We start from the raw sequence: 21,980 nt of genomic DNA on the forward strand, positions 1-21,980 counted from the left end.
GAAATTTAATGAAATGTTCTAGATTTTAAAATACCAATTTTTCACTATATCTTGCATAATTCAAAAATAAAAATAATCAATAAGCTTCTTAAAAAGCACTGAATTCCTGAGAATGGTTATGGATCTTTATGTTTCAGTCATAATCAAATAATAGGAAAAAACAGCTTTTTTATAAATGCTTCTACACAGTGTCAGATGCACTTTTTGCATAATTCATAATTGAAAATCTACTCCAACTTTTCAGTGCAAATATAATGGTAATTATTTTAGAGGTTTCTTAAAAAAAACTTTGTTTTTTAAAATATGACATGATTCAATATGTAATACTTGAACTAAGCAAAACCTCTTCTTATTATCTAAATGAATACTTGAGCGTCATCCTGGATTCCTTGAACTGCTCTAAGTAGTCTTGAAAAAACAGGTTTTCTCACACTCTTCATTTGACCTCTCCCCCACACAGGAAAGAATGCATAATTAACTTCAAGTTATTACTTCTGTACTGTGTAAAATGTGCAGCCTAAAGATTCACATAGTCCTGAGGTCTACTTTTGAGCTCATGAATACCAATAGGGACATTTTCATGTTTTCTCAGGTGAGACATCAGTGCTACTGATGTCTTCTTTCTCTTCCATCTGAAGTTCTTTTGACTTCTGCAGTATGCCTTCATTGAGATATGCCACACAAGGAACACTCACTTCTTTTTAAAGGGAGGTGTATTTCTTTTTCACTCACTTCCATGGGGTATCCTGGGTTATATTAGAAGTTATCTTTATTCCTACTGCTGTATCAGTAAGTCTCATTTTCTGAAGTGCAAGTTCTGTAACAATACAAAAGGCCTTTCTGTACCCCTTCTCACAAATCATCCTGCCTTGAGATATGAACCTTTCATTGTACAGCAAGTTCCTTCCAAGATAAGGATGATGTTTTAATAAATATAATTGGAATTTGGTTTTCTAAAGGGAGAAAAAAAAGAGAAAAAAGAATGCATGTAACTTTCTAGACACATGAGTCACTTCTTCAAGAGATCTATTACAGAGCTTAAATCAGAAAATTTACACTGAAAATTTGCTGTGTTTCTGATATATTTTTACAAGGAGTGGAAAGGTGAGGTAGTTGTTATGCTTGTATTATTTTTTAATAGCTAAAAGATTAAATCTTTTTTTCCAAATTTTCCATTTTACCTACAACCAGTATTGCACTGTAGCTCAAGCATAAGTTCTAGGTAATACAAATACACCAGGCATACAATTAGGTGAAAACGTCTCTTGAGGCGCCTCTTTGATCCTTATTTTTCTTATTTCTATGATTTATAGTAGGAAGCTTAACAAAGATTCCTAAAGTATTGTGTGTTATTGCTAAGTACATGACATTCACAAGAACAAATAGTTTCTCATTTTATCTTTTTCCTCTCAATTTTGAGAACATTTTACATTTGTGCAAATTGCTTTGCACTTGGATTATTTATTTTGTCTAATATTAAGATTTTCACTCATCTCATACATGTTTTGACCAAGTAATGCAAAAACTTAAGTGGCCCAAGCCCAGGTAATGTTCCCCTTAAAGCAGATTTAAAAATTTTTTAAAAACCATGTTTAGCAAATTCATTATCAGAGTATTATTTTCTACTGTTTTAAAAATACAGTTACCTCTTCTTGGGTTAGGTGTAGAGAAATTGGAGCGTGCCCCTGCTGGAAGTAAAAATGGTGTGGAGATTTAAGGCACAGCCCTCAAAGGAACAAAGCAGAGAAATAATTTGGCTGCTATTTCGGGGTTTATTATTTATTTTATCACCATTTTAGCTCTTTCTGCCAGGATGGACAGAGAAAGAGAAGTTTCAGAGACTGCTGAGCTCCTCCAAGCTCTGTGACAGTAGATGTCCACACAGAAGACCAAAAAAACCTGCAAACATGTACTGACAGGAAAAAGAAAAAAAAAAGAAAGAAAAAAAAAAACCAAGAAACCGAAGTCAAAAACTGCTTGTTTTCTCCTCTGTGCTTTTGCCATAAACTTTGTCAGATAATTCCTTCTCACTACACAGCAAGGTGTATGAAGCAAAACAGCACACAACCCCCAGGCCAGTGTGAAGGAGAGTCACTTTATTGCAGAAGCCTGGTCTTTAGCCAATTATCAGTTAGTTAGCCAATTATCAGTTTCATAGTTTTAAAACATAATAAACATAATCCAACCAACCACTATAAACCACAATGGGAACACATAATGGTTATATAATTTGTTTTTTCTACCTGCAATTCAGCTGAGTCACTTTCCTATAGTTCTTTTCTGCTTAGCCAGTCTGCTTAGCCAGTCTGAGCCATGATTCTACAAGGGTAACAAGGTCATTATTTGATAAGGCTTTACCTATATGCAACAAGAATGAACCATATTGATTCCTATTTTTCATTGTCTTGTTAGTAATTATGTTCTTTATGAAAAAAAAAAGAGATTTTTGTGATGAAAACAGTGTGATTTCCAAAAGATTGTGTGTATTCACAAGCTGCAGTAACACTGTCTTTTGCTGCATCTTTCTGGTGAATGGTTAAGTGTCTAACTGCTACTAGCCTGCAAACTTGGCCCTGGGAACATTCAAAAGGCTACAGTGCTGAATAGTCCAAAAAAGCAGAATTCTAGCTCTATACAGCGCTGTTGAACTTCTGAAATCATCAATTTCTGAATATAGCCAAGGAAATGAAATGTGTATGCATGTGATCAGGCCCAGATGAATTATCACACTTAGCTTTCCAACCCCAGGACCAAACATGAAAAATTGTCTTCTTTTGTCTTCTTTTAATCATATTTGAAGAATAAAAACCCTGAAAAATATACATAAGAAAACCAGTATTTATTTGCAGAAGTATTCCAAGACAAAAAGAGAAGTTGCATTGCTCAAAGAAACCTTTTGCTGAGCGCTAACTACAGATGGTGTATAGCATGCCACTCCTTCCTCTAATAACCAGGAATTTCTGACAGTGACATTTTTCAGTGAAATCTGGTTATAAAATACTTACTTATAATTATTTCAGAGCAGATTTGTATGAAAAAGAAATTAAAAGTTTTAAAAGCAGTTTTGAACACAACATACTGCAATAAGCTATAATTTTAAAATATATAACTCTGAAGAATTAAGACATCATCTCTTTCTAATCATGTGAATTTTGTATGCATACCGTATGACTGATTGTTTAAAGCATACCAGAGTTCAGACAAAAATATCTCAAACCTTTTTTCTTTGACCTTTGTTCTTTAGGACTGACCTGAACAGCTCAAGTTTTGGGGGTTTTTTTGCTGGTCATGTCCTATATCTGCTATCTGATCTTCAACCAAAATTTCTCTGCTTTCACTAAATTAAGTTTAGCAATGATTTGGGTAAATTTCTGTACCGACCTAGAATATTAGAGATTAGATATGACATCAAGTGCAGTCAAGTTTCATGAAGACCTACCCAACTTTCTCTGTTCTACCTGCTGGTAAATCCTCATAAGCCTAGTGCAGGAATATTGACCCATGAAGAAACTAAAAATTAATTAAGTATTTCCCATTTATATAAGATTTATTTTGCAGATTCTTAGTCAAAATATAAATTAAGGCTTTGAACACAGGCTAGTAACAGTAAAAGGAGGAGTTATTAGTCTAGAGGAGTTATTACAGAATAACACATCTTTCTTTGGAATTAATTATATTTTGGAACTTTGCCTGCATAAAAAAACTAGAATTTAACTTGAAAGAGAGACATAGCTCCTCAGTATTGAATATCCAGTCTGCTTGCATGAAATTTCATAGAATTATAGAACAATTTAGGTTGCAAGGGACCTTAAACATCATCTAATTTCAGCCTTTCTGCTTGGCACCTTCTGATAGACTGGTTTGATCAGAGCTCCATCCAACCCAGCCTTGAACATTTCCAGGGATGGGGCATCCATGACTTCTCTGGGCAACTTTTTCCAGTGTCCCACAACCCTCACAGTGAAGAATTTCTTCCTAACAGCTACTTTCCAGTTTAAAACTCTTCCCCCTTTTTCATTTTTATTCACTGCAAAATTTATAAAAATATTATTGCATACAGAAGAATTGCAAATAAAACAGATGCTCAAAACATTTTCTTGGTAGATTACTAGCAGATTAGTTTCTTATTTTTAAAATAACTGCTGATCAGTTTTATACTGTCAGTGAGGAAACTATCACCTGATGAACAGCTGTAATAGTTTTAAAATCATGATATTTTAAACTTCCACATCCCTTTACTTGCCTGCCTAGCCAAAATATGCTTTTTGACATAATCAGTGCTCTGAAAATAGTTATGAAATATTTTATTTTATGGAAAGTTTCTACTCTGAAGTGCCAGTCTTTTGTCAAATTTACATGAGGAATATCCTTTCAGGCTGACAAAATCTCTCTGCCAGGCTGCCCATCTCTGTGTGATGTTTCCAATACAGAAGGGTGTACTTAGACAAAAAACCAATACGTCTTTTTCTTCCTGCCCTAACATTTTGACATTAGTCCTAGCTTATGCTGCTCAGCTATCATCACATTGTGCTTCAGAGACAATCTCCATTCAGCACTTTCGAAATGTGATTTTCATTGCATTTTTCAGAAATGCTACAGAATATTCTTATATGAAGGAAATTATTATAAAAGATAAAATATTTCTAACATGGAGACAGACCACCTGAACCATGACCTAAAAATCAAACATGACATAAATCCACCAATGGACAACTGCTTTGTATTATGAGCTGGCATACAGAGTCAGGGGTTTATATTGCCTCTTACATTTCTTCTTTTAGTAAGACTTACAATACAGAAATTCTCATTTCAGTGTAACCAGAAGAGCTGGTTGAAATAAACAAGTGTTCAGACTGTTCACTGCATTTGGGTTCTCCTCAGTTTGTGTTGTATGTATGTATGAACATGAGAGCTGCTACTCTTGGGAGCATTATTCTCCTTTCTCAGAGAGCTCAGACTGTCCCCCACAGTACTGGCCAACTTCAACTCCATTTGAGCTTTGGACACACAAATTCCCCCCCTTACAGCAGCAAGCAAGTTGTATATTTGTCAAAATTAGTCCTAAAACAGAGTAAAAAAAAAAAAAAAATGAAATGATTGAAAGTCACAAAAGCTAGAAGAAATACATTTTCCGTAAGTGTGAATAAATGTTATTGATTGCAATGGATTAGTCTCTCTTAAAAGATTCGCCCCATCATACATTTTTCTATTTAATGTCATACTTTACAATTTGTATCTATGAAATAATAAGTCATCTGCCCGAGATACTCTTTTCTATTAAACCTATTTTTAAATATGGGTGTGTCTTTAAAATGAACCATATTGCAGAATTTTATTTTGAAGTAACTGTGGGGTGCCTATTGTAAGATTAGAGCTAGTGGGAGAAATTAGTTATAATGCTAATTCAGCTCTGATGTTAGAAGGACCATTTCAGTGTAGGAGGATCCCTACAGAGGGCAGAAAATGACTGTGTGACTGGATCTGTGCAACAGATACAAGGATACTAGGAGATTATAAAGCAATAAGATGGTTGAAGACTGGTGTCCTTTTAAATAACAAAAGGTAGAGTCACCCAAAGAGTTTTATCAAAAATCATTCAGGGACAACCAAGCTTTGTTTCACTGACTTAAAAAAGGATTTGCATTTGCATCAGCAAACACTATTACTTGGCCTTCTAATTACAAAGTCTATTTTCAGTTTACACAATGGGATTACTGCTTGCTAGTGAAAGGTCAATTTCTGTCCTTTGGATGAGAAATTGGAACCTATTTGAAAAAGTTGGATGTCTTTCATTGTTTCATTAGCATCCTGGTATCTAATATTTTATCAAGCAAATGACATATTAAAACTTCAAAACTCTCATGCGTCCATCAAAAGAAACGTAATTTTTGTTAATTCTGTGTGTGACATCAAGCTCTCATAATTGTACTGGGAAAACAGGGCTGCTATGCAATGGCTTTCTCAGAAAGTTTTCTGAGTAGTTTGTCTACTTAAGACAGTTAAAATAGTCTGCAATGACTTCAGTACTATTTGTTTGACATTATTCTGCAGAGGTGAATGAGTCCTAAGGTGCCTCTGATGCTTGGTTCTTCTGGAAGCCTGAGTTAGTTAGTCATGTTGTACATGATTCTTCTTTGTCCGCCCATCTAATCAGAAATCTTTGAATCTTTGACCATCTTCTCTTTCTAGAATCACAGAATGATTTTTGTTGAGACGTGCTTTTAAAAATCATCTAGTTCAATGCTCCTGCCTCAGGGTTTTGCTAGTAGTGATTTGGTCTGGAAAAAGGAGATAGCAAAGAAGTAGTAAGAAGGATGGAGTGGGGTTTTGTAAGCTCTATAGAAGTAAGTTCCCAGTAAAGGTCATTGTTGGGCATTTCTGCTCTCAATCAACTCTGTAGCCGTGCTGGATGTAAGCTCAGCTGTCTCAGTGTAATTGTAACAATAACCTGGTGCAGACATCTTTGCAAAGAGATTTTTTGAAGAAAAACTGGTGGAAAATCTTACTACAAATATAGCGATGTACACAAGCAAGAGACCTTTCTTTTCTTCTGCAATGTCTATATGGGAAAATTGGTGTTGTCTTCCCAAGAGACAGAGATTTCTGTTTTGGGACCTTTGAACATTTACACAGCCCATAAGTAAATTTCAGAATTGTCACCATTGTCTTGTGTATTCAGATTTCAAAATTTTGCAAACTCCTTTAGAAAAAGGTTTTCATTCAAAGGTCAAGCAATGATTTAAATTACTAAGCACAAGAGAGCTGGTGTTATTTTTTTAGTCTGAGCCATGTATTTTTAGAGGTTAAAGTAATAGCAGCAGCTGATATTTATTTTTTGCTGTGTTAGTGAGTGCTCATCAATAACCTAATGGCCATATCTGATTCTACAAAAAAAGCAGGTGTTTTTGCCAAGTACAATACAGTATATCTGCAGGCATAGAATTTTGATACTTTTTAGAATTATTTGCTCACCTGTATTCATGGTCTGGGTGCAGTCTTGTCCATATAATTATTTATTAACTCTAGGGATACTATGCTGGTGCCTGTGTATCTTGTTCCTGTTTCTGTTGTTGCCAGTTGTAGGACAGTTACAAATGTATCCAGACAGATTTTAATCTTTATTGCAGCTCTCATCAATATACTGTGATTCTTTTAACTTCTCTGCTTTCACTATATCAGATTTTCTGATTCTCTTCATGTGTTCAATATTCCCTTCTGCTCTACTCTGTTGGCAGGAATAAAGTGGTTTTTGTGAATTGCAGAGGGGAGAGACACAACTGAGCCACTTTCATTTTCTTCTTAAGTCTATGTATCTTCCATAACCTAAAATTTGACAGTTTCTCTCCTCTACTTATTTATTCTCTTTCTTTTCTTGGTTCCAATGCTGTTTGGTGTCAGTCATCTATGGGGAATGTGAGAGGATAAAAAAATTAAAAGTAATATCGAAGTTTAAAATCCTGCAGAGATTTGCCTTCATATATGATTCCACTGGCTAATAATGAGCATAAACATAAGACACTCTCACATTTCAAAAAGTTGTATTTTCAAGTCTCCTAGCTTAGGCAGAATGAACAAGAATTTTCAGTTTCAGAGGGCCTCCTTGCTTCTGCCTTTGAAGAAATAATGGAGATTGAAACAGTTGGATAAATGCAAATCTTGTTAAACAGCACAAGAAATGAATGAACCTCTGATTCTGCTGCCCACAGGATCAGACCGTAATGTTTATTCCCACTAACTTTCTGCATCCCAGAAGTTCCCTGACAGAAGACAAAGGATGGAGGATGAAGAAATCCACCATAAGTTGTTCTTAAATGACACTTGAAAGAAACAGTCCTTCCCTGCTGCTGCCTACCAAGGCTTTCAGAAATTCAATTTGCATCCTATGTTGACAGCTAAAAAGCACAGGCATAGAAATATCTGACCCACACAGATTCCACACAGCAGCAAGGATAAGAGCTTTCACTCCCTTTGAGAGAGCCTCTCAAAAATGTTAAATTGTAACAAAGGAAGCAAAAAGGTTCAGGCTAGGGAAAATTAGAGAGCCAGTTGCATGCTCTAAAATTTCTCTGCTTAAGTTCCCTCCTTCTAGAGGAAATTACAAAAATGTTAACAAATGAATAATAAAATATCACTTTTTTTTTTGTTTGTCCTCATGGAAGGCCTTAGGGAGATAATACTTAGGATCTAGTTCTACTCATTTATACACAAGGGATAAAAATTAATTAAAAATACATGAAGAAAAATATATATTTGAATCCTTCCAGATGTGCCTTTATGATATTTTCCGGTAGAACAAGAGGGCCAGCAGCTCAAATAAAGTTTAAGAATCAAATATTAAAACAGTAACTGTCAATAACGCAAACCTTTTTCACACAATAATAAAATTTTAAAAGTACGTCTAGGAACTGCCTGTATTTCTGATGCAAGACACATTAGTAATCTAAAACACTGTTTGACCACTGAGTGAAGACCTTTTTCAAAGGGAGTTTGCAAAATTTTGAAATCTGAGTACACAGGATGATGGTGACAATTCTGAAATTTACCTTTGGGCTGTGTAAATGTTCTAAGGTCCCAAAACAGAAATCTCTGTCTGCTTAGCAGAAAACACAAATTCTAAATTACCCATATGTAAGAAGCACATACTAGAAATATAGGTTTTCCTTGCTAAAATTAGGAAACCAATGTGTCAGAATTATGCCATAGGTGACCCGTGTGTACTGCGGTGGAGGTTCTATTGTCATAGATCTGTGGACTCCAGTGTGAGAGCAAAAAAAGAAACATTAAGTTAACTTTCTTGAGTAATTAGGACCACAAATTCAACCTGTCTTAGAGATAAATAGAGATTGGAACTAAGATAAGAAAGATTTTGTTATGTTATTGCACAGTTGAATTTCCCCTATGCTTCATTAGAAGTTATTGTACCTTTCTCCCCTCAAGCTACTTTGCATCAAAACTGGATAGAAATACTTTGGCTCTAGAAATCATGTGTCTGGAAATATGTCCCAAAATATGCCCTCCCTACTTGTGACTGATTGCCATTGTCTGATTCTGTGCTACACTAGCTGAAACCTCTCAGAACAACAGTTCTCTAAACTTAATTATTTCAAAGAATGAGAAATTTCAGGTAAGCAGAGATTTTTCTCTGTGATGATTGACATTCATTGTCGTTTAGGTATGCAAAACCATAGATGGGAACATAAAACCCTCAGAATGCAAATTCCCTTGAAATGACAAGGCTTACTGATTCACTATCTTTTCTTTAGGGAGAGGATTTTGAAATGAAAGCTATAACCTCATGCTTCAAAACAGGCACACTAACTGTGTTTACAGTAACGTTCCATATACCAAATAGATGATTTAGAATAAATCTTCCTGTTCAGTGTTATTCATACTTAAAAATTTACTTATATGACAGTAGTAAATTAGGTTGTAGTGGAAAGAACTATTATTAATTCTCTTTGAAAGATATCTACATTTTAGTAAAACTTGATAGATTTCAAAATTATTTTATTTTAAAATTCCAGCTATATTCCATGTCTATATATTTGAAACTACTTTTGAAATGGAAATCAGCTATAAATCCAAAACAATTCAAAACATGACAAGTCTTTTCTTACTGTTTCCTCTGTGTACTTCTGTGAGTCCTTGACCAAATAATGCTACTTTGAAATGTGATTCTGATTGCTTTAGAAAAGTCCTCTGTGTTGACTTCTAAATTCAACTCTGCTGATTTTTTTCTGCTGTATTTTGCATTTTCTTTGCTTATTCACTTGATGTACATGTAGAGGCCAAGTGTGTCTGTCGTGCTTTTTCAGTGCTGGCCCAACTGCAGTAAAATTGCGTCTGCTACAGTGCCAATGCTTACAGATTATTTGTTTTTCACGTAGCTTTTTCTAATACGTTTATAGATTTTATTAAAATTCTGCATAAAAATTTATAATAATTTTGTTTGCCAGGTTAATTTTATTTTTAGACCTTTTGTTGCTGTCAGTAATAAGGAAACATGTTTTTATTCCAATTTCATAAATATCATGTATTTCTTCTTTTTAATTCTTGATTTTAACTCTTCAGGATGACTTTACTGAGACATGAGGCAAAGAACTCACGATAATTTCTTTGGAGCTGTAACAAGTAATTGACTAGTCTAAAAAGAGGTGTGTGGCTGCCCACTGCTGGATGGAATGATGTTACAGGGTATTTCCTTGGGCTGTGTTATGATATTGTCATACAATTTGAATGTGGCCCTTCATTTAAGAATGCAGACCTCCATATTCTCCACCCTGTAGAATAAAATTGTGAGGTTTCTCTGTAGTGCTGAGATCTTTTACTTGTATGTATAATATGTAAAGCAGTTACAATCTGCCTACTTTTTAGATGTAACACAAAATTTCCCTCTTCCATGTTAAGCATTATTCTTAGCCACTGGAAATTTATGTAATACCTGGTCCAGTTTGCTCAAATAGGCTAAACTTTTTATAATATGTATATATAAGAACAATAATTGCAAATTACCATAAACATATATGGCACCTATATGTTATTGACATTTTTGACACGTCTAAAATAGATCCTTCAATTTCTAAAAGTTATTGAAAAAGCAACATTACTCCAAATAGCCTCACATCCCTAAAACCTGTTGCTGAACTTGAAAATTAAAGTCTTCATTTCTAAACTTTAGGAAACCACCAGCTAGTTAATTACTAAACTACACTTATCAGGTATTCTGTGTGACAGAACAGTTGTGTTTGGAAATTATATTGGTGTTCCTATTACTATCTTGAAATAATTCACTCTTTGTTGGAGATCACCTGTACAGCCTCTCTTTTTCTCATTGTAAAGGACCGTAGGAACAGCTCAATTCTCTGTGTCCTTCAAGGAGCTGCTAGTCTGCCTGCATCCTTTTGATGGCTTTCCTTTGAATTTGCAAACACTTCACTGAGGGGGCCAGGGTCGCCACCAGAACAGGCTTGCAGTTGGAAATGCACACAAGCAGGCACCAGGTCCAGTGGTTAAAACCAACCAGTATGAATAAAGAAGAATGAAGAATCATATGAAGAGACTGTGGGATGTTCACAGTGTGCAGATGTGCCTGTGTTACAGATTTACCCTGTGAGAATACAAATGCCTGCACAGTGCACTCTATTTCATTGTAAATCCTGGAGTTTTTGATGCTTTGAAGGTTTTATGTTTTTCATGTCTATTTCATCTCTATTCATCTCAGACAAGAAAATGAGACACATTTTGGCATGTACATTTGCATGGCACTGTTGTGTCCATGCAGGAGGATGGTGGAACAATATCCATCATAACAGGGTGAGGATTTTTTAGATCTTTATTTTCTTTATTATTTTAAAAAACAGTTCAGAAGTGACATAAACCACTACCTCCTTAACAATCTGTAGATCTAGGTGCCACTTTAAATATTAAAAAATACTTAAGAAACATTTTGCAAGACTATTTGTCCGGAGCACGAGAATGAATTTCACTCTCTGTGTGTAAGAGTTGTTTAATTGCTAGCAATAGCTGTTTACACTGACAGTACATCCAGTGATTAATTCACAGGATTCCTAAGGGAAGACTGAGCCACAAAAAGGTCTCAAAGATGCAAGCCAGGGTAAAGAGTGTGTTGTAAAATATTTAGCAAACATTAAAGCAAACCACAAAGAACTACAGGAGGAGCCAAGGGTAGGGAAGAATATATTATCTGCCTCAAAAAAAAGAGCTTTTAACCTGGAGATAGATTTTTTTAAAGGGGATTAAAGACTGTGTTTCCAATGGACACACAAACACACCAAATTGGGATAATATGTACGGATGTGTATCACAGAGAAAAGAAAAACTTGCATTAAATTGTTCCTTTTTGATTGATTTATTGATTGCTTAATTGATTATTAGGATTTTGACTGCTTGATGACGGTATTAATAAATCAGACAAATTATTTTATATTTACATTTTTTATTGAAATAGTCAGTTACAAATTTCTTCTTTGCTGTGAATCGATCTACTATTTTTTCCCCCTAACATTGATATGCATATCATTGCAGGAAGGAAGAGATATAAATAAGGATTTCTCTCCATCTAATTAGTTGAATTGATTTGTGCTGAAATAGTTGACCTTTAGCACTAGGTTGTCCCTTCACATTCAAAATTGACAGCTCACTCTGATGATCATCAGCCATGGGGAAAATAAGTTAAGATTTCAATTAAAAGCATGCAGTGTAGGCTAATCTATGGATCTCACATTAGTATGCTCCGTGCTTCCCCTGCTAGAGAATACGTATCATGTTTGGGCTGAAATACATCATATGGAAAGCACCTGAAGAAGTACTACAGTGAAGTATATCTTAAAATGGACAAACCAAACCTACATAGGTGTCTTAAAACACATGTTCATATAGTCAACAAATTATATCTAGTTAATAGCACTCCTCTTTGATGTAAATGATCAAAAGATATTTAAAATAAGCTAATTCTTAGATTGTATTGTTTGGGTCCCCTCAACTATCTTCACTGTTTGCTTTAAGTCTTATTTTTCAGGAAAAACTGACCTAAAACTCCTTTTTATGAGACAGACAGGCAGAAACCATCCACCCAGTGGTAAAGTGTCAGATCCACCTTAGGTCTTTGAGTGCAAAAACCAGAAGTAATAAATGTTGAACTAGATGGAATATGCTAAATAATAAAGGGTCTGTTGCTATTCTTTGGAGTAATTTTTTTCTTCAATAATATCATTAGAAAAGTCTTCAAAACGTTTTATATTTTTTACTTCTAAAAAGCACTTTTCATTAGATGACTTCAGTGACTTTCAAAAAAAAGTGCGAAACACTCACTGAACATAACATCTGTGTTTGAAGCCTATGCTATGGCAGAAACACACCCCAGCTCATTTTATTCAGTATATTACATTAGCATGCTTTAAATGAGACAAAATTAAGTGTTTCAAAAGAAAAAATATGACAATAAACTCAAAGCAATTTTTTCAGTTCTGAACCACTTTACTTTGGACAAATGCTGTTCAATAATTGGAATATATCATTACTATTATTATTTGTACTACTGCAGTCAGAAGCATTCTCTAGCAGAAGGTGTTCAGTATTAAAGTACATTTTGTTTGCTCTGGTGTATGTCATATGTTGGATGCAAAGTGGGAATAATTGGGCATATATTGAGTAATCTACTTGCTGAATTATGAGGATGAAGTGGAAGTAAGATGAAAAGTAGATTGTTTTTCAAGTAGGAAAGGAAGCAATGACTAACTCTACAAAAACATCTTTATATTATTCAAAATAATTCCTCATAAAAATTCATGACATTTAAATTAGCTCTAAGAGTATAATATTCCAATGATGTTGATTCAATTGCTAATAGCCGCTGGAAATATTCTTTACCATCTCTGAGTCAATGTTTTAAGTCTTCAAATCATTTCCTCTTTGTTATTTTAACCGAAAATAAAATATATCCCTAATTATTTTTTCCCATGTCTGTCTACAGTATCTTATGTTCTTAAATTTGATGCCTTGTATGACCAGATTTCTAAGAAAAAGACAAATTCTATAAAGTGAGAGGCTATTGCAGATTTTCAAGTTAAATTATCATGCATCTTCCTTGAATAGTGGACTACTGAAAAGCTCAACAGAACAATTTTTGGATTGAAGGTTTACTTATTTTTGCGAAAGACCTGGCAAAAAATATATTTTTTCCCTGAAGAAAGACTACCTTGCATACATAATTTTCTCCCTTTCTCATGCTATCATATCTGTGGTGAAAAGGGCTGATGAGGATCACCAACATATTTTCCGTGAGAACTTCCAGCTTCTAAGCCATCCCCCACTGCTTCTATGGAAACAATTCAAATTTCTTGATTTTTCACTCCTTTGCAGAAGAAACAAATATTTTGAGCAGAAAATATGCAAACGAAGCTATGATGAGAGAACTGGAGAAGAGGAGTCTCTGGGCGTACCTTATCACTCTCTGCAACTATCTGAAAGGAGGTTGCTGCAAAATCAGGGTCAGCCACTTCTCCCAGGCAACCAGCGACAGGACAAGAGGACATAACCACAAGCTGCATCAGAGAGATTGCACATCACAAAGAATTTCTTTGCTGGAAAGGTGCTTAAGCATTGGCATGCATTGCCCAGGGAGGAGGTGGAATCACTGTCTCTGGAGGTGTTCCAGAAATGACTAGATACAGGCCTTAGTGCAATGGTCTGGTTGCTCTGTGATAGGTCAAATGTTGGGCTCAGTTGTCTTGGAGGAGTTTTCCAACATTTATGAGTCTATAATTCTATGACTAAGACAACTGAGATCTGAAACATTAAAATTTTGACATCTTAGCTATTCATTTTACTTTCCTTTACATTCTGTGGCAAGAAGTAGCCATTTATTGAGACTGTCTACCATATCACATGTCATTTTCCTCCTCCTTTCTACTGCCTGTTAAGTGAGCCCAGCCTCACTACCTTATGTGCTGACATCCAGAATCCAAATATTTAAAAAGAGGTCTCCAGTGAAAGTTTCCATCGCATGGTTTGTTTGATTTTGTTGATTTTGACAATGCAATGTCAATAGAAAATGCAATTATATTGCATTGTCTATTGCTTTCAGTGATAAGAGGGATAGAGTAGCAACTTTAGAAAAAAATCTCTCTCAGATGAACTAAGCCACCACAGCAGGAAATACACAGAGGAGGGTCAGATGAACTAACAAGTTCTTGAGAAATCTACTGGCTTCCACTTAGTTCTGAGGGATTTTTTGTGTGTGTGTTTGATTTGTTGGCTTTTGGTTGAAGGTTTTTTGTCCACGTTTTTGTTTGGTTTTGGTGTTTTGCTGGGTCTGCTTTGGGTTCTTTTTTGTTATAGTTATTACAATTTCATCAGAAAAGTATTACTTATTCACATTTTACTGTGTTTTAGTAGTGCTCCTAGTTCTCATAGGAGATGACTTGTATGGACATCTTATCAACAACAGATTTCTGCTATTTTTGCATCTCCTCCCAAGTTATTTCCAAGTTACATGTCATTGACCAGTCTAAGAGGAAACCAATGTGCATGCACAGACCAGAGCAGAAAATATATGTCTGTTTAAAAACATGAGGAGCAACACTGATACAATCCACTGTACAGAATGAATGCACATATTTCCATAAGCTTAGAAGACTGAAAACTTGCACTGAAACAATGTAATTAAAAGTTACAATGAAAAAATGGGTTATCATTCTTACTGACATTTGATTAAACATGCTAGCTCGCAAAAATACACAAATGAAGGTCACATTTGCAAGTATTATAAGACAGTCTACATTTTAATTAGATAGTTGAGAAATGTCAATGAGTTAGTAACTGACCAGGAGTCACTTATAGAAAAAAGGAATAAAGGAAAACAAAACATCACAGCAAATTCAGAATACTTTACTCTCTATAAAGTTCAAAAGTTACAAAGACAGTTTTCAAAGAAATGTTGGGGTTGATTCAATGAATTTTCCTTGTCACTTTTCTCTCTTTAAAGAAAGAATACATTTTGGTCAAATTACTGTGTACCATTATTTGAACTTTATTGAGCTATGCTGTGCCTTTAAAAACAAACCATAAAATATAACAGAGTAGTATTTGTGGTTTATATTTGCACCTGTGGACTGTACCCAAGGAACTTGTGTAAACATTTGCTGTCTTGTGATCCCCTTTCCCTCAGAGTAATCTTTGTCCTGCCACAAGAGCATACATGAAATAAAGTTGAATTTAATCAGACACAGATATTACAAACTACAGGAATAAAATTCTTTCAAATTATCTTGACATTTATATTTATGGCTTTCTCTAAGACCAAAGAAAACCCCTTGGTAATCATTGGAAGACAGGCTGTCTATTACCTATGGCACTGATGTTTTCCTTGTTGTCTTGATTCTGATCAATCTGACTGAAGAGCAGTGTGTGATGGAAATAATAAGAGATGAATTAATAATTTATTGAATTCATACAGATTCATTAAAAATTACCAAAACTATATCAGTTTGCTGTTGGAAATCCATTAAGAAAATTAAAAAGAAATAGTCTATCTTAAAAGTGTCATACCACTGTTAAAATTACTATAAACCTCATAGTTGTACTTCAAAGAAATACGAAGGCTAACCCAAATCACTGATATTATTGTGGCTGGTTTCTAGTTGCTTTATATCCTTACCATTTGGGCCTATATCTTCCTTATCTGTGTCATGCAGCTGAAGGAACTTTTGGATGTTTCATCCCAAATACTTGACTTATTTCTCAGAATGAGACTAGGGAAAACATAATTTCATAGTGAAGCTCAAGTACAGCAGCATTTTGAGAACTACCCATAGTAATTTTGATGAAATTTCTCAAGTATTTTTAGGGTAGACTGATAAAGTAAAAAAGCACATTAGAGAGTAATATCAATTCTCCAGCAGTTTAACTACTATATACTTAAATAATGGAATATATAAATTTATACTCCCAAATCTCAGAAGTCTAATCCAAACCAAATTAAAGGAATAATTTTACTGTAAATAGTATTCCAATAAAAATATATTCTAATTAAGGCACTGTAACTAGGCAGTTCAGAAGTCTAAATCTCTGAAGATGAATGTTCAAATTAGGAAGTAAGTTTTGTTTTCAGGTAAGTGTGTTTTCTGCTGTAGTTGTCAGTCAGGATCACAGGCTACAGACTTTCAGTAAACAAAACATGAAATATTTCCCTATGTATAATTTATTAACCATATCCAGTTATGTTTTACAAGGAAAACTTTACTCAAATACAGTATCCCTATGAGCATGACAGAGCAACTGGCGTCAGGGTGAAATTTCACACTGCTGGCTAATCCAGCCAAACAAAGCAATTGTACCATAGAAGGGCAGAAAACAGATTATGTAACAGTAGCATTGCTGCAGGACCTTTTCACCATGTCACCTGACTTTTGTATCCTTTCCTTCTCCTTCTTCCCATTGTACTTTGCATTCATAACATCTGAGATCTTGTAGATTCTTTTTTTCTTTCAAACCCTGAGATTACCACTGCAGAATTAGTGTTCCACACTCTGCTAGATAACAAAGAATTATAGAATCATTTGTTATTTTTAAGCAGAAGAAGAACTGCAGTCTTCTTAACTTGATGAGGCAGCACAGAATAACTTCATTTCACAAAACTGACTACAAAAAATATTTCAGCAAAAAGAAGTTGTCAGGAGTATTTAACTGTTGTTGAATCCTATTTACTAGAGTGGCTTTTTGTGTTACATACACAAACAAAAAGGAGAGTCACAGCCTAAAAATGGCAAATGTTACATGCTATGCCAATGTGAAAAGGATGTCTGGTTTTTAAATATTTATCACCAGCAGAGATGACAGAACAGTGATTTTTTTTTTCTTCATGGCACTTCCAATTGTTCTCTAAAAGATCTGTTACTTCATAGGCACTGGATATGCAGTCTGGATCCCTTTGCTCGTCTCTGAATATATTTTTTAATGTTCTTCTAACCTCCTTGATATTGTTGCATACTTCTACCTGCTTTGTTCCTGCAGGTCCTGAGTTGTAGTTTTTAATCTATTGTAATGTAATTTATTTTCTTTATATTTGATGTCATGAAGGGACTGAAAACTTGGGCACTATTCTTATTTGTAAACACTGAAATTTTAAATAGAGTCAGAAAAGGCAAAAAAAAAAGAAGTTGAAGAGACAGCAGAGGAGGTGACTTCAGCATATGTATGTTTTTGGGGAAGGCATTTGTGCATACAGATACTCTTGGCCCGTTTAACTAGCCTGCTTGATTTGCAGAGTAGTGTTGAATTGAGAAGCACATTTATTTTCAGTCAGTGTTTCTGCATTGCACATACAAGCGGAAGGAAGGCTGTGAAGGAAAGATGGTGGCCTGGCAGACACTTTTCCACTATGAAATAGAAATACAGGGTCGTATAAATGGAATTAAAACATTGAAAACTCATGCTTCCATAAGTAAGAAATTTAGTGAATACCTGATTTCTATATTGTGGTGAAGCTGCAGGGAAATTTTCTTAGAGCTCCATGCTGCTACCCAATTCTTTTCAGAAGCTGAGTCTCCCATCAAGCCTGGTATGTTTCTGTCACTCCTTTTATATATAAAACTTTTCTGCTTTTCTACTGCTTAACTAAACATTCTTTTGCAAAGTGACAGACTTAGTCTCTATTGAGTGTTCACATCTTGCTGGTTTTTTGGATTTTTTTCCAGATTATTCAGAAGCTGTTCCTGGCCTCCCCACATCATATGCTGCTATCCTAAGAATCAAATCTGGTAGTTCCTCTTTAGCCTCATTTAATTCAAAGAACAGACCACGATTAAGCAGTCCTTCATTAGGAAGTGTATCTTCACCAGGCTGGAGAGGAGCCACACAACATTATCACTCCCCAACAAACCTCTACCACTTCTCAGAGACCTTCAAACATGATGGTAAGTGTAGCTTTTCCCCTCTAAAACTTGCAAACATTTTTCAAAATCAGTGTATTTTTGTCAGCTTATTTCAGTGTTTCTCAGGCACAATTTTGAATTTTAACAAATGTCACAAGGAGGAAATGAGCTGCTTTCCTTTAGGCTCTTCAGAACAGCCTTAAAGTCACCAGTTAAAATATCCTTTCTTAAAGATTCCTATGTAGAATTGCTTTATGCAGGTGTTGCTACATGAAAATAGCCAACAAGTGATTTGAAACTCCATTACAGCACAATTTCATCTAGTAGTAAAATCTAAGCAAATTTTTCTCCTTGGAATCTTTTAATTTAATCATGAATGCCAGTAATATAAATTAAACATGAAGGATAAACCTTATAAAACTACTTTTGTACTAAATTCTCTCTACTGTGTAGTCAGCTGTGTCATGCATGTACTTATGTGCATGCTTGGATAGAGTTTCTGGTGTAATATAATGTCATTCACCTCTAAATGAAATAATTCATAGGAAAAATACATATTTCCCCATGTTTGGTTACATTTTAAGAAGCCACATTTGTAATTCCATTTCTTTAGTGACAATAATTACCTGAATTGCAGTCAAAAAATATAGAAAGCCAGAAAGAAAAAAAGGAAGGAAAGAGAGGAAGGTGGGGAGGGAGGGAGAGATTAGAGGATACATAAGCATAAATATATTCCTCATTTACATCTAAGAATGTAAAATAGGAAAGAATTGTGATTAATAGTGTGCAGTTCAATGAAATTCACACAATATCACGAGTGTGATAAGAGGTTACTTTTTGACTCAACAAAGTCTTATATTTTCCCTAGAAAATGTCTTGCTTTTATTGAAAATTAATGGTGTATGCAAGTGGTTTGTGTAGAAAAATGGCTAATATACAAGCATAAAAATTTTCCCTGCATAAAATTTGATCTAGAAAAGAAACAATTTGACCCTGTCAGCAGATAAATTCTGTTTGATACCACTTTTGGGATAGGGGCGTGTTTCTACGTTTGTCCTTCCACTGTAACATTCATTTAAGCAGTGACTAGAGTGAACTCAGCTTCTCCCCATTCACCAGACACTGATAACTCCTCCCTGACAATCTTTTAAGAGCACGTTAAAATTATTGTCCATTATTAGAACCATAGTCTATTATCCTGATCTTTTACAGCATGAATGTCTAAAGACTGAAGGAGAAAGCAAAAAAATACAGATTATTTGAATAATATAGTGCAAGCTAGAGCTAGAAATCCTGGACATCTTCAGAAAGCACAGTGAGATCATAGCTCAGGGATGATCATTGTACCATAGATATGATCTATGATTTAGGTCAGCAATCGTGACTCTCCTTAAAACACTGGGGCCACATTGCAGCTCAGCAGTTGAGACTCATCAGTTTCTCAGGAGCAAGTGAAAAACCACTGACTGTAGACAAAATTGTAAAAGGGCCATACCTCATAAGGCCTAATGAACAGAGTATTTGAACGAGAAGAGAGGAACACCATTCTTCTAAAGACTACACAAAGTTCCCCTAGGAGATTTATTTTGCTTACAGATCTTGGTATATGCAGCTGTGTAGATGCTTGTAGAAATAGGTAAATCTGAGTCACCTGAGGATATTTAAAAGCCCTTGATTAACTGAAGTGCCTGCATAGCACAAGCATAGGTATGAGACAGTATTTAGAAAAGATCAGCATGTGACCAAGTAGGATAATCTGCATCGTCTAAGAGGACTTGAACACATCTGTCATGGCAGCTGAATGTAACTTATTTTCTAAACCTCTCTCAGATCTGTTAATAGCTTGATCCTGAATAAATATCTTTGATATTTAGAAACTGGGAATTTTATATAGAATATTATGAGAGTAAGTGACTATTTCAATTATCTGTCATTACATTGTACTTCTAAATTTCTTGATATTGATTTAGTCTAAAGGTATTTTTTTGGTTCTTTTTTTTTTTAATTTTAGGTTTACAGGTCTTGAAGTAATATTCTAGTTATCGTCCTAAAACTGCTATGTGATGATAGAGTTAAGTGGTCATGTTTACCCGCCAAGGCTTCCTAAATGAGGAAATGTTACAGCAAGATGTGGTAAAAAGACACCACAGCTTCCAGTGAGAGGACATTTTTAGGAAGAGATAAAACATGTTTTAGATTATTATAATGTAGAATTTGCATAATTCAAACATCTAATATATCGTATAAATTCAGGAGTGAAGTTTGTCATAAAAAACACCCAAGAATACTTTTATTAGCTGCTGAATTATACCAGTTCTCAAGTGACTTCTCAAATTATTTCCCAGCAGACATGTTCAAACACCTGACATGGCTTCTAATAAGGATCCTTTTATACTGACTTGATGCTATTTCATTTGCACTTTCAATTCAACATGTGTTTCCTGATATCTTAAATTAAAGGAGCTGTGCTCTAGCTCACTGCTGACTTTAAATTATCTGGAATTATTTAGCGTAAACATGCAGCTAAGGCAATGTGGTCCTTCTGTTCAAACTATGTATCAATGTGTAAAGTCATGACTAAAAAATGTGAATAAAAAGTATGAATTATTCATTAAATACTCTTGAAGAATCATAAAACTGCAAACTCTTATATTTTCTTACTGTTCCAAAAACTTTTGGAATTGCTGTAGTAAAGATAATTGAACTTAACCTTGAATAAGGACTCTCTTTGTCCTTTCATCTTTGGTTTGACACATTTTGCAAGAAAATGAAAAACAGAGTCTGTCACAACTGAAAGTGTTTGTATCAATGAACCCCAAGATATGCAAGATCTGAATGTAATTTTTGTAAAATGAGAATTCCTGTTTCCCCACCATCTGCTAGGTTCAGCACTTACCAGTCTGAATTATAGACACAAACTACTAATTTTTTTTCTGTTACTAAAAATATTTTACAACATTGATTCATATAGCATGCAGTTTAGATATTATAAGCTAAATTTAGAACAGATTATTTTTTTCAGAATAGAGAAAGCATTTTCAAGAAACAGTAAAATCTTGTATCATCTTGCTTATTAAGCAAATAAACATGTTTCAGAAAAGGTAAATCTGAAAATATGAGAAACTAAGTTAATCTTCTTTGCAGTGCAAACTTAATAATGCGTGTACTGTACAATGTTCCACCATGCAGCACACTAGAATCACTAAATATACCTTGGGGCACGTGTATCAGCCTCAGTTTACCTCAAAAAGAGTCTCAAAATTTTTCAGCTTTTAAATTGACTGAAACACAGTTTAAAAATAAAAATATTTTTTTAGAAATGCATATGTTGCAAATATACATATGTGTATACGTGTGTGTGTATATATATATATATATAATGTCTCTGTTTCTATATATGCACAATAATTATTGTAAATTTTAGCAACTTTTGTTAATTTCAAAATATGTTACACAGAAATTTAATCACTGGAACATATTTTGGCTTGATGAATTTGTAGGCTTCTTTTATATTTTATTGAAATTTTGAAATAGGTAATATTTTGACATACGATTGTGATATTAGAATGAATAGTATTTTTTTATTTC

The 21,980-nt window shown here is 34.4% G+C and overlaps 1 protein-coding gene across 1 annotated transcript in view; it reads left to right on the forward strand.

The window, feature by feature from the left end:
- The window catches only part of CNTN5 (contactin 5), a 607,373-nt gene that overhangs the window by 354,242 nt on the left and 231,151 nt on the right, over positions 1 to 21,980 (forward strand). The window contains exon 5 of the mRNA XM_058822197.1: positions 18,216 to 18,434. Coding sequence (XP_058678180.1) covers positions 18,216 to 18,434 — 219 coding nt within the window. The remainder of the gene's footprint in view (positions 1 to 18,215; positions 18,435 to 21,980) is intronic.

Source organism: Ammospiza caudacuta, chromosome 2 (assembly GCF_027887145.1).
Source record: "Ammospiza caudacuta isolate bAmmCau1 chromosome 2, bAmmCau1.pri, whole genome shotgun sequence".
Taxonomy (NCBI): Eukaryota; Metazoa; Chordata; class Aves; order Passeriformes; family Passerellidae; genus Ammospiza; species Ammospiza caudacuta.